The sequence below is a fragment of the Pleurodeles waltl genome, chromosome 9 (genome assembly GCF_031143425.1).
Source record: "Pleurodeles waltl isolate 20211129_DDA chromosome 9, aPleWal1.hap1.20221129, whole genome shotgun sequence".
NCBI lineage: Eukaryota > Metazoa > Chordata > Amphibia > Caudata > Salamandridae > Pleurodeles > Pleurodeles waltl.
This window is the reverse complement of record NC_090448.1, coordinates 262,515,120-262,531,832: the sequence shown is the minus strand read 5'-3', so window position 1 is coordinate 262,531,832 and position 16,713 is coordinate 262,515,120. Positions and strand designations below refer to the sequence as shown.

General features: G+C 42.8%; 1 protein-coding gene across 6 annotated transcripts in view; it reads left to right on the top strand.

The window, feature by feature from the left end:
• Positions 1 to 16,713, top strand: part of ATP2B2 (ATPase plasma membrane Ca2+ transporting 2) — a 1,884,743-nt gene that overhangs the window by 1,784,942 nt on the left and 83,088 nt on the right. For all 6 annotated transcript variants that reach the window (XM_069206673.1, XM_069206670.1, XM_069206668.1 and 3 more), the window contains 2 exons: positions 5,838 to 6,049; positions 13,518 to 13,625. In XM_069206673.1, the coding sequence (XP_069062774.1) occupies positions 5,838 to 6,049; positions 13,518 to 13,625 (320 nt within the window). The remainder of the gene's footprint in view (positions 1 to 5,837; positions 6,050 to 13,517; positions 13,626 to 16,713) is intronic.

Genomic DNA, 16,713 nt, shown 5'->3' with positions numbered 1-16,713 from the left:
GTATCACGCATCTTGGGTTCTAAACCTCGCCTTCGGAACCACCACATATTACACTTCATTGGAGCAGGACCTTGCATCCCTCATTGACAGCAGCCTTGACAACAACCTCAACTTTATCACTCATCAGAACCAATGCATCCCCTCCTCTGTGCAATGAATCCCAGGCAGCTGCCTTCACATCACAAGTCCCATTGATGGGATTCTCAACATCGATGCAACAGGACCTCCTACTGCAGCCTCACTGCATCTCAAAACCAGCCCATCGCATTGGCACATCTTTGTCTCAGATCCATACAACGTTCCAAATCCAGGAATTATATATTTTGTTTAGAGAGATGAACTGCATCCCTGGAGCCATACAATGCTCCATCACTGTTGGCTAGAACGTTTGAGTCTGTCCCAGTCCAGCGCAACCAGATATCCCCTAGTTGGCACCTTTTGCTTCTAAGCACTATTTTACAGTTTATTCTTTAAAAATCCATAACTCAAGTTCTACTGATTAATTTTCGTTATTTTTATCTAGTTTTATTTGTTAAATTGATTTCTACTTTTCTAACATGATGTGCGATCCTTTTTTGTCCAGTGTTTTCACTCTTTTACTAGTCGAAGTGTTGCAAAAACATTTTACACATCGCCTTTAAGTTAAAGCCTGACTGCTCTGTGCCAGGCTACCAGAGGGAGAGCACAGATTAATTCGGGGTTTGTTTGTGCTTACCCTGACAAGAATTATAGTTGCTGCATGACCAAGGCTCACACTCCAGTGAACCGACAACTCAACTTGTCACAGTGATGTTCAAGAATATATTACTGTCTGTTCTTTTTGTGGCTAGTCTTGCATCCTAAGCCTCTTTGGTACTTTGAGCAGTTACTAATGGCTCCTGAACTGTAGCATACAATTTCTTTTGATTCTCCAATGAATCTTGCACTGTCAGAAAGATACTGTGTGATAATGATTAAAGGAGAACAATTTTTGAGGTTGGCTCATTTTCCATAGTTATTGAAGATACAGAATCACCTGTGAAACATTTTTTTTGGGCTGAAAACCAGGCATCAGATGCAGGGATTAATAGTCCTCATTGTCATGAATGTTAGATTTGCAACTCATTTTCAGGAATGTTTATTACTGGTAAATGCAGATCATCCTAAGGTTAATCATCATCATTCATAACACTTACAAAAGATAAGGCTATAGGGTAAGTGTAGGACAGTGCCCTTGTTGGCATGGTTACCCCTCCACTTTTTCCTGATATTGATGTCAACTTTGATTGAGAGTGTACTGGGATCCTGCTAACAGGCCCCTGCACCAGTGTTCTTTCCCAAAACCTGTACCCTTGTTTATACAATTGGCATACCTCTGGCACCCAGATAAGTCCCTTGTAAAAGGTACCTATAGAACCAAACGCCCTGAGGCAGGGGAAGGTCCCCAAGGTCTGCGGCATGTATTGTGCCACCCTGGGGGACATCTCACCATCCCATGCACACTTCCTTTGCAGCTTGTGTGTGCTGGTGGGGAGAAAAAGGCAAAGTCGACATGGCAGCCCCCTCACGTGAGGGCATAGCTGCATGAGCTAACTCCATTCTTAGACATTGTGAGTGTAGTGTATCCATATTGAGTATATGGTTTGGGAGTTTGTTATTACAAACTCCCCAGCTCCATAATGGCTTCACTGAATACTGGGAAGTTTGGTATCAAACTTCTCAGCACAATAAACCTGCACTAGTGCCAGTGTTGGAATTTTTGAACAATGCACCTAGTGGGCATCTTAGAGATTCCCTCTGTATTTTACCAAATCCTTTAGTGCAGGACTGACTGGTCTGTGTCAGCCTGCCACTAAGAGACGAGTTTCTGGCCCCACGGGGTAAGAGCCTTTATGCTCTTGGTGGCAAGAAACAAATCCTGCTCTGGGTGGAGGTGCTTCACACCTCTCCCCTGCAGGACCTGTAGCACCTGGTGGTGAGCCTCAAAGGATCAGGCCTCTTGTTACCGTGCCCGGGGCACCCTAGCTAGTGGAGTTGCCCACCCCCAAGACAAAGCCCCACTTTTGGCAGCAAGCCCGGCAGGAAAATTAGGGACATCAGGAATGAGTGACCACCGCAGCTAGGACCACCTCTAAGGAGTCCAGAGCTGAGGTGACCCTGTCCCTGCAGAATCCTCCATCTTGGTTTGGAGGACACAGACCAATAGGGCCAGGATTGTGTCCCTCTCCCCAAACGGGGGGGACACAAGAAGGGTGTAGCCCCCCTCAGGGTCAGAAGCCATTGGCCTCTGACCCCTGTAATGCTGCTAAATCTAGGATTTAAGGGCTCCCCAGAACCAAAGTCATCATGAAGGTCTGCTAAGCTGAAACTCCAGCAGAGAAGAAGGAAAACGCAAACTGGCTTGGCCCCAGCCCTACCGGCCTGTCTCCTGCTTCAGAGAACCTGCAACAAGAAAGTGACGCACCCTGCTTGACCGGCGACTTGTGTCAAGCTCCAGAAGACTGCCCTGCATCACAGAGGACCTAGAACTCCTGAGGACAGTGGCCTTGCCCAAGAAGAAATTACATTAAAGGTTTTCAGAGCCTCCCCAGATACGCAAGTCCTGACCACTTTGCATCTGACATCCACAGCCCGTGTCCAGGTGTCCCAAATGGCTAGAGAGGATCCCCAGGCGATCCCGAGCAAGTACCCACCCAGGGTTGGCCTCTCCTGCCCCCCACTACGATGCCTGCAGTGGGAATCCAGAGGACCCCCCTGACCGCAAACGCTCCGGACGAAAATATCTGACGCCTAAAGGTACACTGCACCCGAAGCCCCGAGGCCTTGGAGAACATGACCACAGGGGCTGCAATGTTCAGAAGGCAGGCAGCCCTCCTACTTGTCCAGTCTGTGGTTTTCCTGAATCGACCCCCTGGACCCATGTAATGTCCCCTTGATGCAAAGTAATGCAAAGCAGCATTTTGTACTGATTTGCACTGCTTTGTCACACAAACCAAAGCAAATACTAATTTGCATTGGTTTACAAATCTCAAAAAAGGTTTAGCATCTAGGCGAAAGCATTGGGAGCCCGATGCTCTGTTTGCACCCTGTGTCTGGCCGCCTTTGTGCCACTGATGGTGTAAGTTTGGTGCCTACCTGTGGCCCCCGGTGCTCCTCTTAACTTCCCAACTCTGCCTTATGAAGATGTGCTTACTTACCTGCCAGCAGATCTGAAATTGAGTGCCCCCAGTCTCTGTAAGAGCCCATGTTAAATTTGCCTCAAATTTGACCTCTTCCTCTGGCCGGCCCTGTGTTTCTGGAGGTGGGTGTTTGGGGTTAACTTGAACCCCAACCTGTGGACATCCTAACCCCTGGAGACTGGAAATGTAAGTGTTGTACTTACCTGCAAAAATGTACTAACTTTTCTTCCCCCAGGAACTGTTCTGAAAACTGCAGTGTCATCTTTTAAAACAGTTTATTGCCATTCATTAAAAAACTGTACAACTTACCAATTGCAATCGAAGTGGTATTGATGCCTGTGTGAAATACTTATTAACTTATGTACTTACCTGCAACTTGAATCTTGTGGTTCTGGAAATAAATTAACAAAAGATAGTTTTGCTATAAATAAAATTAATTGGTCTGGAGTTTAGTCATTGAGTGTGTGCTTCTCATATTGTCTGTGTGTGTACAACAAATGTTTTGCACTACCCTCTTATAAGCCTAACTGTTTGATCACACTACCACAAAATAGAGCATTAGTATAATCTACTTAAGCCTCTGTCAATCCTGTGGGGAATCCCTGGACTTTGTATACACTAGATCTGATTTTGATTTAGTCTATGCAGAGCCAGCTTCCTACAGTAAGGCCGTATATGGTGAAAAGGGAAGGGAGTGGAAGAGTCTACATTGCTAGGCTGACTCAGTTTGTGTTTTGCACACGGGTACAGATTCTCAAAGGTTTAGTGCCGGGTTAATGTTACTTTTGTAACGCTAAACCGACACTAAACCTTTTTTGAGATTCACAAACCAATGCAAATTAGTATTTGCTTTGGTTTGTATGACAAAATAGTGCAAAGCAGTACATAACGCTGCTTTGCATTACTTTGCATCAACGGGGCGTTACATGGGTGGTACAAGGGTGTGCCCGTGCTACCACCCATGCTTTTTGATGCTAAACCTTATTCTCAAACATCAATAGAAAGGGTTTAGCACCAAAAATTAATGCCACTGAATAGCAGACAAAAAACAGAGAAATGTTCTCATTTCTCCATGCTTTTCTGACTTTCCATGTGTGCTGCACTATATAGCACACATTCAAAGTAGGAAAAGCATTTCAATGTGCTAGGCAAAGTATTTTGTACAGGAAGGATACTGTTCCTCTACAAACCCTATGCTAGGCTCACTCACATACCCTTGCACTATGAAGTTAAGGTGTGTGTGTGGCGCAAGCCAGCTGAAATCAGCACAGGCTCTAGGGAGATGGGAGGAGAGTGTCATATCTATGTGGATATGGTGCTCTCCTGCTGTCTCCCTGTCATGCAACACAGCACAGCATTTTTGGCTGCTGCCCTGCATTGGGTGACAGGTTTCAGAATCTGTGCCATGGTGTCCAATACACTTCTAGCATTGAGCTAATGTTGTGACTGGTGATTGCAGAAAAGGTAGTGCTCAGGGTAACACGGCCTGGAAGTTGAATATCCATAACATAATGTGAGCTCAACTTTCCAGTAGTAGTAGTAGTTGTGACTAGTCTCCAAAAATCCATTACACAACAACTGGGAACCAAGGCTCATCCTTCAGGTGAGAGCTGACATGCAGAACTTGATTCCCATGGAGAACACACAGAAGGGGACACAACATGCAAGTAACAAATGCAAACTTTGCCAGAAGGGACATTTAGCACGGGTAACCTATGCATAGTGCCTCTGATTCTCTTGTCCTGAAATGCTGCATATGAAACGAAAAGAAAGGTCCACAGCCTGCTCATTTTGTAAGGCAGGGAAAAGTCTGATCACTCACTCGTCCATGAGGCCCAAGAATAATAATAATGATGAAGGGTACTGTCATATCTGAATGGCCATCCATCCTCCGTTCTCACTTTAAGGGCAGCATGGTCTGATGTGCGGGATGAATACAGCCAGCAGATGCCTTCTCTCCTTCAGAGAAACTCGTGTTACCACTTCTAACACTACCTCCAAATCAATCAAAGTTAGTCACGTGCAAGTGCTTAGTTGGAGGCGGATTTACCCTCCCTCTGCAAAATTCGTAATCAAGTTCTGAATGACCTGTCACCTTAAGTACCGTAAACAATTATGGTGAAAACAATCTGAAAAGCAACATGCTATGAAAAACCAACTATTTCGCACAGCTCTTGGATGAAATACATTTGAGTGGATAAAGTGAAAGGTAACTGGTGATAGGACCATAGAACCATAAATAATGGGTCACCTTGTGTAATATCTGGTTTAAATTGTCCACAGCGAATCATTTGCAACAAATGGGTATTTGTGATCCACCGTTTTCTGCGCTCTCAGATGAATTTTAAATTGTATAATGTTCTTTAAGAGCTCACACACAATAGAATATTCTCTTGTAGGACTCTCTATTTGCCTTTTTTCGTGGTGAGCATTTAACAAAAATTCCAACAATTATTACAATAATGGTAGGCAGCATTGCTTTGAATGTACATTTTCTCCATCTCCATCTGTTCTGTCATATTCTACAAAAAATAATTTGCCTGATTATTTGTGCAGATTTATTGCGGTTTAATTCACAAACTTCTCTATATTGGAACTAGAACATATTAAATGTGACTTTAAAATAAATGATGGTGAGTTTACCAAGAGATCATGCTTTTTCTATTGTTTTATTTTAAGGTGAAAAGATTTTTACGATCGACAGCGGCAGGAACGCTCCACTACACTCCCCTCCTTCTGAACACTACACCATCATCTTCAACACCTTTGTCCTGATGCAGCTATTCAATGAAATCAACGCTCGTAAAATCCATGGGGAGAGAAATGTCTTTGAAGGCATCTTTAAGAACCCTATCTTTTGTGTAATTGTTTTGGGCACTTTTGGAATACAGGTAACACTACTACAAAATGTATTATTGGTTTGCAAGGCAATATGAAAACATGCCTGTGAAAATCACTGCATCGGATTCTTTTTATCGATTGGCTTGGGATGGTCAATGCAGAATTAAGGGTTCCTGCATACAGCCTAATGCTAGTACAGGTACCGGCTACGTTCTAGTTGAGAGTATGGTAGTCTGTTGTATACTCATTTGACCCACTCTTAACAGCAGTCATATTATTGCAGATCATGGGCTTGGTCTTTGGTACTTGACAGGTGTTTGTAAACATTGCAGAAGAACTGTTCTAGGAAGAATTAGAATTGGTCCACAGACCAAATAGTTAGTGCCCCGCATTCTGACTAGAAAAGGTGGGACTCGAGATATTTTGAAAATGTATGGAGGTATATTTCATGTACTAGATGTTCAGGATTGGTATAAAGAATCAATGTGTGTGTGTGTGTGTGTGTGTGTGTGTGCGTGTGTGCATGTTTGTGTATAATGATCTGTTTCCTATTCATTTGTACACAACTAGACAGATAGAATGTGTGAGAAAGTGCCTCTTTTTCCGTGGTCACCCCCGTTTTATAAGACTGATGCTGCTGTTTTAGGTCAAGTGGTAGCGTTCGGCCTGGTGCATACTTTTAAGTATACTATAGAGTGAGTCCCAGCATTTTAATTTGTTAGTTGCAGTGTCCTTCAAAAATCCTGTCTTGCTAGTGGTCAGTTCTGCCTCTTTGTCCTGCCTTTTTTCACTGTGGGAGCAGCACAAAGTACTGTTTAATTTCACTATGTCCTGTTTATCTCTTCTGTAAGGGACTTTTTTTGGGCATTTGCCTGTTTCACCTCAACAGTGTGGGTGCTTGTTCAGTTACTCCTCCCCACCAGCTCCCTCTGTAAACATAAACCAACAGCAGAGGGGGGCATTTCCAGGGCCAGCTCACCCTCGCTCTCGTCCTTTTGTTATTTTCAGTCTGTGTGGAAATAAAAGTCCAGTCAATAATTTACAACGCTATGAGCTCTAACTCAAGCAAACACAAGACTATTGCATTCCAAATGCTTGTTAATTTGAGTCAGTGCTGAGTCTTTTTAGTAGTCTGGGAATGACTGTCTTTTTAAAAGCTGGAAACTGCAATTTCATTTTCTGATTCTACTGGCAGTGCTTGGGTTGTTTTGTTTGTGCTTGCTTCTGCATTAGAACCAATGTGGAATGGCCGGATTGCTGTAGGGAGGGATTCTTGGGTGATTGCATTTAAGCTTGGAATTCACTGTGAAAATACGCCAGGGAGCTAAGCATAGACGATGCAATCTTACCCCGGAGGCATGCACGCAGCCTGGTGTTTGTTTCAACAGGGCAGGCCTCTCCGTGAAAGGAATATTCACTTTTGTGCAAGCAGGCAGCCATTGCAGAGAGAAGGAGAGTGGGCACCGAATTGTGTCCCAGGCACAGAGGCAACCGCAAACCTGCTGCCTCGTGCTACAGGCAGTTCTTCCCTGATCAGTAAATGTTATTCTGAAATCGCAACAGGAGACAATACCTTGGTGTATATTTCTATTGAAAACAGAAGCATTAGCACAGCCTAATAGCAAAATACTGTCTTTGGCATCCTTTTTAATGAAATAGGATAAAACATAAGACTTAACCTACCAATGCAATTTAAAAATTGCCTGGTGTCTTTGCAGTGGAAAACCTGTCATTACATTATTTTTTTGAAGTATTTGACCATCCTGTTCGTGATTTGGTGGCTGGTATTAAGGCAGCAGACTGCACTTTTTTTTTTTTTTTTTCACTGTAGTTTGGCGTATTACTGGTTTCAGAACTGTCAGTGGAGAGGGTGTGCTTGGCTTTGCCCCATTACTTTGGATGACGAGAGTTCGGCTGGCAGCTGTATGTGCCTATAGTGTAGATTGCAAACATGAATATACCTCTGGTGCCATACTGCAAATAGGAGTGTTCTGTGTGTTGCTGCGCTGTTCATTAGGCCTGTCGGATTGTGGGCACTGGATATCTTATGTTGATGCCAGGAGCCTGTGAAAGCAGCTCTGCTTGACTTATTGATTGTCTTTGGATAAGACTTATAATTTCACGTGCATGCCATGAAAACTAGTTAATGCTGTGATTCAGCTGATCTGTGGTTGGAAAAGACCAGGCTTATAAATAGTTGGAGGGCAGGTGGCCGGCAGCCGTATGTGCGGACTTATTTTTAACTGTAAACTGCTTCCTAATCTCTCCTTCTTACAATTATGATCATACTTTAGACCAACTTAACATCCTTATTACACCATAACTGTTGGAACACTATTGATGTGTTTGGGTGACCCTTCTAGTTAATTTCTCCTCTGTGGCTGTCTTGTGTCTTATTTTTGGGAATTGTGTTAGCCAGCCAGCAACTCTGATGGTGGGGTGGTGAAAGTGGTATTCTATTGGAATTAGCATGGCAGATTTAAGTTAGGATGCTAAATGGCAACATTTTCATTTTTTGCTGCAGATAGAGGAATACGGTAAATGGGAATGCTTTCGTTGTACGCAGGGCCACTGGACTTATATGGCAGGAAAAGACGAAATTATGTGGCACGGTTAAAAAAATTTGTGGCAAGGAAAGTCCAGTTATGAATTTACAATGAATGCCAATAGCTCAACTCAAGCAAATGCAAGACCTATTGCATTGCAAATGCTTGTTCTAATTCTGGTACTACTGTTCAGTCTCCAGTGCATGTACTCTGACAAACATGGCAAAAATAGCTACTAACCAATTGGCATATTTAACTTCCCAGGAAGAGCAAAGTGTATAGGGTAAGAAAATACACCAATGGCATTGAAAGGTAAATGCCTGTGGATTACTGCATCTACTGTGCCATTCACTAGTATGACGGGGAAATTGTGGCTTTAAGCCTACAGGCTTCCCACACATCCACCCATGTAGTCTGATGAATTCCCACATTTACCAAGTGTAGTAGGTCTGGGAATGTGTCAGAATTGTACGTCTGCCTCCAAGAGGCACGACAAGGAGAAACATCTTTACTTCTCCTTGTTGTTTCCTCTTTGTAAGTGTGCTTCATTCTACAGCACACTTAAAAAGAGGGAAATGTGTCTGAGGATTGTTTTTATGCAGGAAGGTGCCCCTCCTGCACTAAAACAATCCTGCCTACAACACAGTCACCCTTGCCCCGTGGTGCAAGAGTGCCTGCTTTGGTGCTAGGCAGCACATTGTGCAGGCAGTGAACAGGATTGTACCATATGATTCTCTCTCCCTTTCATGCAGTGCAGCACAGCAACAGAAGTTTGTTAATTATGCCCCTAAGTAAGTCGACTTTGTAGCCCATAAGAAAGGGTGCCTGGTATTTAAAAGTGGAATATGTAAGGCCTAAATGTTTGCATGTTCCTAGAGTGACCAGACTCCAAAAGACTATTTTTAAGTGTTAGGGCTATTGCTGGTTCTATGAAGAAAAAAATAAAGTGCACTTAATGTGTGAATCGATTATCTTGGGCTTGGAATAAGCTACTGAGATGGTTCAATCATTGTGTTTGATAGTTACTAAAAATCAAATCCAATGAGGAGATGGATTTATACAGGAAAGTATTTTTGAAAAAGTTATACTCTCTCTGCCTGAAGTCCTAGCTGACTAATTAGCATTGGCTTCCCTGCAGCTGCCCTGTTGATGCTGCTTTGAAGGGAAAATGTCTTGGGACTGGCAGAATGGTTCGAGGAAAAATGTGACCCAACTTAACCCAAGCAGTACAGTTTAGGATTGTGTAGGAACTGCACTATCTTAAAATGGACCAGTGGGAGGTCTGTGCTCCTATAGTTTTATAGTTATAAGATACACATGAAAAAGAGGGATATTTTGATCCCAAAACAAACTTTAGCCTTCTGGAAATAGCTTAAGTGGAGGAGGAAGGTGGCTCTTTAACCATTTTAAACAGGTTGAGTGGGAGGAGACTGCTCATTACCTTAAACCCACCTCTAGGTGTGTCACAAACTCTCCAAGCTTTTTCAAGGGAGTTAAAGATGTTTCTATTTTGAATTTTACTAAAAATTATGGACAGTGGGGTAGTTTGCAGTGAGGCAAACAGGATGTGCTTCAAAAGTGGGAAAGGTGCTAGAGTGACCAGACTCCAAAAGGCTTGGCATAACCACTTTGATATAAATTCTGAAAGCTACAAGGAATCTGATGGGCTACAATATGTTTTGATTAGTTTATGTTCAAGATTTTGTATGTATATTCATGTATCGATTTCATGGTGATGGCGTTGCATCATAGCTACTATTTCTGTACTAAAAGTGAAAATACATTTCCTGAATTACTGAGTGTCCAGTGACAATTAATGGTGGCATTGTTGATAATTAAACAGTGGGTAATTGATCCCCTCTTTTTCCATTTTTATTGTTTTATATTCTGCAGCCCAGGAACTGAGGGGGTATATGGCATATAAAGGTGAAATAGTATGTTGGTTTTATCTAGGATAAAAGACTTTGACAATCTTCTTGTGCCTTGACCTGCCCCTACAAATAGACATAACATGTAGATTATTATGTCTCTAACTGAACATACACAAAGCAGGCACAATAGGCTATTGCTAGTGCGCCTGGTCCTTAGTAAGTAAACTTACAAGGGGACGCCTATAGGTCGATGAACATTTTGATTCGCTTGGAATATCCTAGCTACGGTGTAACCAATGTGCAGCCATAATCAATACACAAACCTATAACCAATAAGCAAAAACATTATTCAATGTTCATGAAAAACCACAACTCAGTATACATTTAGCAATTTTATTTCCCTATTGGTTACAATACTAAGTCATGAGGTTAAATCAAACTTTATTCAATTTCACTCAAGATTAATTAATTTGTGACCACCAATAACTTAATCTAATTAGAACTTGAGAAAACATGCGTTCTAATGCCTCAACATAACCCAATAACAATGAATATGTTAACATGAGTAGCAGAGTTAAGCAAAACAGTCCGTCAATCAATTGTCGCCATATATGTCAATGTCTCAGAATAAGAACCCTACCTAACCCAGATTAGCATTAGCATGTGGGACTTCATGTGAAAACAGTTTAGAACATGAATTTGGAAAAACATCTAACTAGGAGAAAAACTATAAAACAGAGCAGATGGTACCTAAAAAGAAAAGGCACAAAAAGTCAATCAGTCACATTGTCATAGCTACCTATCCACGGTATGGATCAGCAACAAAGTCAATCTTCATCTTCAAGTCATCAATCGATCAGCATCACATCAGGCTCTCAAGAGCTTGAGCCCAATGACAGAAACGCGAATCTCTTCTATCCAATATCTCTTCCAACATCTGCCCCTAACAACTGAACTCTCTCCTTCTCTCACGTCATTATATCAAAGTCACCCAGACTATCCCCCAATTCCTAATTGGTCAATTAGTCAACAGTTATGGCGCTACCCAATACTTTCAGTTCTTCAAATCTATGAATTCTAGTATTAAACGATTCTCATTGGTTTACTGTCCGATGTTCTCATCATCTGGCTCGTCAGGTATCAAAAATGTTGCATCTTCTTCTCCAGTCAGTGTCTCCATTGTTCAAGTCCTGGGAAAGTACATCTCATCTGCTTTACACAGTATTTGTTACATTTATGATTCCATCATCTCATGTCCGTTGGTTTACGCATAGGATTTTTGCTGCGCAGATTTGATCAAACAATAAGCAGTTCAGGGTCAATTCAGCAAATTAGCTTCTCTACATTGTGCTAGTAATTCAGCTTCTGCATGAGGCCTCGCAAAACTAGGCCACAACTTCAGCTAAGTTAACTCTACAATATAATGCAAAACATATGTTATATATCTCAATATGACATACTATTACATTATTTTAATACATTTTCTATATTTCATACATGTTATTCATTTTATTAGTGCATTTGTAAATCTTGGTGACCACTCTCCAAGGGCACATTTTCAAACATGCACATTAGTTCTCTACATTATTTATGTCTACAATTTATTATTATTATTATTCAAAATGCATAAACACTTATTAATATCTCTAATTAACATATTGGCTTCAACATTATCTATTGTTTATGTCGGTGAGTGAGCCATAACACATATCACTTGCAACAGGCCATCTTACCCCACTACAAGCTTTGATGGGGGCAGATTATTGTTCTGCCAGCGCCAGCATTCCTCTCCATGAAATTTAAACAATACACAAATTATGGCAGAACATCCTGAAAACCTCTGTAAATAAATGGGTGGATTAGGGAGCTCAGTGAACCAGTGCATATTCACAAGTAATCCACCTATTTCGGACACACTCATCACTGTTCACACATAAATTCAATTATGCACATCCTGGCCTAAGTATGCCCAGTGGATGTTTGATTTGCCATTAACACTGTCACATTCTCTGTATTCTATTGAAGCTACAGAAAAATACCAAAGAGTCAAGGAAAAACAGGTACACCTTATAATTCTGATGTTTTCCAAAGGGTCCAGATTAACTATCTTCTGATATGCATAATAAACATTTTGTAGACAGTAATTTGAAATCAATGAGATCAATGTGTAGTCTTTTTCTTCAAAAAAGAGGAATATTAGCAAGTAGTTTGACAGAAACCTCTAATGGTTTTCTTCCTCAAAATTATTGTATTTGTTCAGTTAAACATTCTCCTCTCCACACTTCAACATCTATTTTTTTAGTGACTGAGGGGGTCATTATGAGTTCGGCGAACAATTTTTACTGTCTGTCGAACGTGCAACGGGAAGGTTGCCACCACACAGGCTACCTCCACACTGGCCCCGTTAAGAGCTTCCCACTAGGTCAGTGGGCAGATACCTGAGTTTCCGCCCTCTGGCCTAGTGGGAAACAGGCTACAGCATCGTCTCTGACTCGTAATCGAGCCGGTGGCAATGCTGTCACCTGCAGGGTGCACCAGCACCCTCACAAAGCAGACAGTGAACATTGCGATGGTGCTGGCCAGGGGGCCCCTGCACTGCACATGCCAAGTAGATGGGTAGTGCAGGGGCCCTCCTAGGGCCCCCTCTTCCCGCTCTCTGCCAGCATTTACATGGCAGTGGTACCGCTATGAAACCTCTGGCGGAGAAGGTGGTTGTAATCCCCAGGGCAGCGCTGCCCTGGCGGATTAGGACCACCACCACCTCCAAACCACTAGGATCTCAGATCCATATGGAGCTGGCAGTTCCCTGGTGGTGCGACCGCCAGAGTTTTAACGCGGCGCTGAGATCACCGCATTGGTGGCGGTCCGACCGCCATCTGCGAGTCTGGTGATCCAGTGACCGCCAGGCTCGTAGTGAACCCCTGAGTCTCCTGAAGATTACACTGTCTCTTGTACATTCTAGTACCATGAAAAGGATTCTGCTAGATGTCTTCCCTTATGTACAGAAACACTTTTCAATTCAATTTCTTTTTTTGCTGCTACAATATTATGTCCTCTAGAAAGCCTTATTGATGACCATGTCTCCAATTTCTGTTTTGCAGATAATAATTGTACAGTTTGGTGGAAAGCCTTTTAGTTGTTCTCCTCTTCAGCTTGACCAATGGATGTGGTGCATATTTCTTGGAATTGGGGAACTAGTATGGGGTCAGGTAAGCATAATGTGTATATGATGTTGTTGCAGTGTTACAATCAATAGAGGAATTGTCTCAATAAATCAACTGAAGTCCATAATATTCAAGGTGCTCCTGGAGTGAAAACAGATTGCACTTATTTTAGCACTCAGAAAACAGCCTTGCTTTTACAATAGGTGCTGCAGTTGTATTTATATCATTTTCTGCAATAACAATTGTGATTGCAAAGTTAGCATCTTCTCAAAGAAAATACAGATTTCTCTCATTTACCTAGAAATATGGACTCATCCAAGTAAGGGAAAACGTTTACCAGCATACCTGCACAAAAGTGTATATTTACCCATTCAATGTATCAACAAGCTAGCATTGTATAAGTTAAAGACTATTAATATTCTGCCAGGGCTTGGTCGCTTACGGGGCTGTGCATGCTACTTTGTAACATATTTTAATGGATTAATTCCAATTCCTTGGCTTCTGTATCTCAATTGAACACAGCATTTTCAGGTCTTTAAAGCCAAATATTGACTTCTTCAATCAAGGTGAAGGCCTCCTTCATGTCTTGATTTTTCAGTTTTCATAATTCATGTGCTCATGTTAAAAATACAATGGCCCTTATTACGAGTTTGGCGGGTGGCTGAGGCGGCCCCCCCAAACTCGTACCACCATCAGGCCACCTGTGCAGCCAGAACACCGCTGGCCCTATTAAGAGTTCACCGCAGTGCTGGTGGGCAGAAAGAGCATTTGCTCCTGCTGGCCCTGCGGTGAACAGGGCCTTAACGTTGACGCCAGCTCGTAATCGAGCTGACTCATATGTGGCAGTGCGGTGGGTGCAGCGGCACCCGTTGCACTTTCCACTGCCCATAATTCGCGCAGTGGAAAGCATGACGGGGCTGTCCTTGGGCGCCACCGCACTGCCCATGTCAAATGCATGGGCAGTGCAGGGGCCCCCGTTAGGCCCCCTGTACCACCTTTCTGCCAGATTTTTCATTGTGCGGCTACCGTCATGCAGAGGCTGGCTGAAAGCAGCACTGCCTGGTGGATTACTTCCACCAAGACCGCCAGGCTGTCGACTTTCAGCAACCTAGTTGTGCCAGTGGTCAGACTGTGGGGTTTTTGCCATGGTCGTAATGTCGTGGTCAGACAGCCACTTTGGCTGCGGTCCGACCGTGACCCTGCCGGTCATAATGAGGCCCTATACCCTGATGATGACTCACCATTATTGAAGGGATCGAGACACCATTGAAGACTCCTGCTATCAAGGCACCAAATTCCTCTTTTTCTGCTCAGAGTATGTTTGAGTTCAGCAACATTGTTTCATTTATATGTTGCAAATTAATTAGCCTGACACCTTTTGTTTTTCGGTCAAACTATTTTGGGCAGTAAAATTTAGACTTTGCCACCATATGATCACTTTTTTGCACCAAGCACTTTCCTTATGACAGTACGATTCTTTTAAAATATATCTGTTTCTTGTATACATTTGAATTACTTGGTGATGAATGCTTTATATTAAAATGTACATGGCTCTTTGATTGTTTCTTTCATTAAGGTCATTAAGTTAAGTGATAGTAGTAATGCTTAATTATGCTATACCTTGTGATTTAATCCTTTTTTCTTTAACTTATGTAATGCACCTTCATGTGTGCTGTATAAATACTTTATGCAATGCCTCTAAATTAAGCCTGACTGCTTTTGTGGCAAACTACCAGACGATTAAGCATAGCATAATTTAGTAACTTTTTGTGGTTCACCCTGTGTTAGAAAGTGGGTTACTGGTTGACTGTGTATGATCCCTAGTCAAGCAGAAATCACATCCTAGTCAGGGTAAGGCATAAACAAACCTAAAATTAACTTGAGCTCAACCCTCCATTAGTTTGCCATAACGCAGTCACAGTTAACATAGAGGCAATATTTGTGCAACACTTCAAACAGTATAACAGTTTAAACATCACAAAACACGATCCAACATCAGGTTACAAAAATAGACCTAAATTGTAAACCTAAAAGAAGACCAAAATGACCAAAATCAAGTTAGTGGAACTGACGATATTGAATTGTAATGTTTTTAGAGAATTTAAAGCCGAAAGGCATAACTCCACCTAATGTGATTATCTGGTCGTTCTTGACCAGGACAATGGGCCCGATTTACATATTGGCAGATGAGTTACTCTGTCTGATGCACTGGCACTGAGATGCGCAAAGCTGTGCTGTGAGTTCCTGTTGTATCAAAGGTCCTGCCGTGGGACTTCCAATGTATTCTGGCATTGTGGATGCAACACACATTAGGGGGATGCACCAGTTCCAAAGAGCTGCGGAGCTGCAATGCTGAATCTGGAGTCATCATCAAGGCTGCTGTTGATGAGAGATGTGAGGGCTTGCGCGGAGGATGCGTTGTGCAGTGGTGGTTCTGAAGGCAATGCGGGCTTTGGCGGTGATGCGAGTCTTTGTGATTTGTCCATTCCATGCAGCAGAGTAGAAGCTTTGGTTCTGCTTGCGGTCGCACTGTGCAGCAAAGGTGATGCATTGGTTCCTCACCTTAAGCTCACTTCCAAGGGTTCATGACTACGGTGGGACATTTTGGCAGAGTACACTCTCCAATGACAGAGTCCAGGTGTAGATGCACTGTTGTTGTTGGATGCCTGCTATGTCCTTGAGGCTTTAGATCAGAAGGCCAGCCTCCTAGCCCATGGAGTCACTCTGGGTTCAGTGGTTCAAGTGATGCAGGTCCAGAGGGTAGCAGGTCACAACCACAGGGCAGTAGCTCCTTCAAAGTATCATTCCAGCAGAGTAGCAGTCCTTGTAGCAGCACAGCAGTCCTTTTTCCTGGTAAACTATCTACAGGTTCAGATGTGTACTAAAGTAGTGGTGTCTGAGGTCCTTCTCTTATACACAGTTGTGCCTTTGAAGTGGGGAGAAACTTCTAGAGGCATGTCTTTGAAGCACACAGATGCCCTGCCTTTCCTGCCCTGGCTCCTGAGTAACTACAGGGCTATGCAACACTTTGTGCAGAGAAAGGACACAGCCTACTCAGGTGTGAGACTGGGTCCAGTTCCCACATTCCACATGGTCCATCAATGTACACCTAAGCTCCAATTTTGTGAACTGT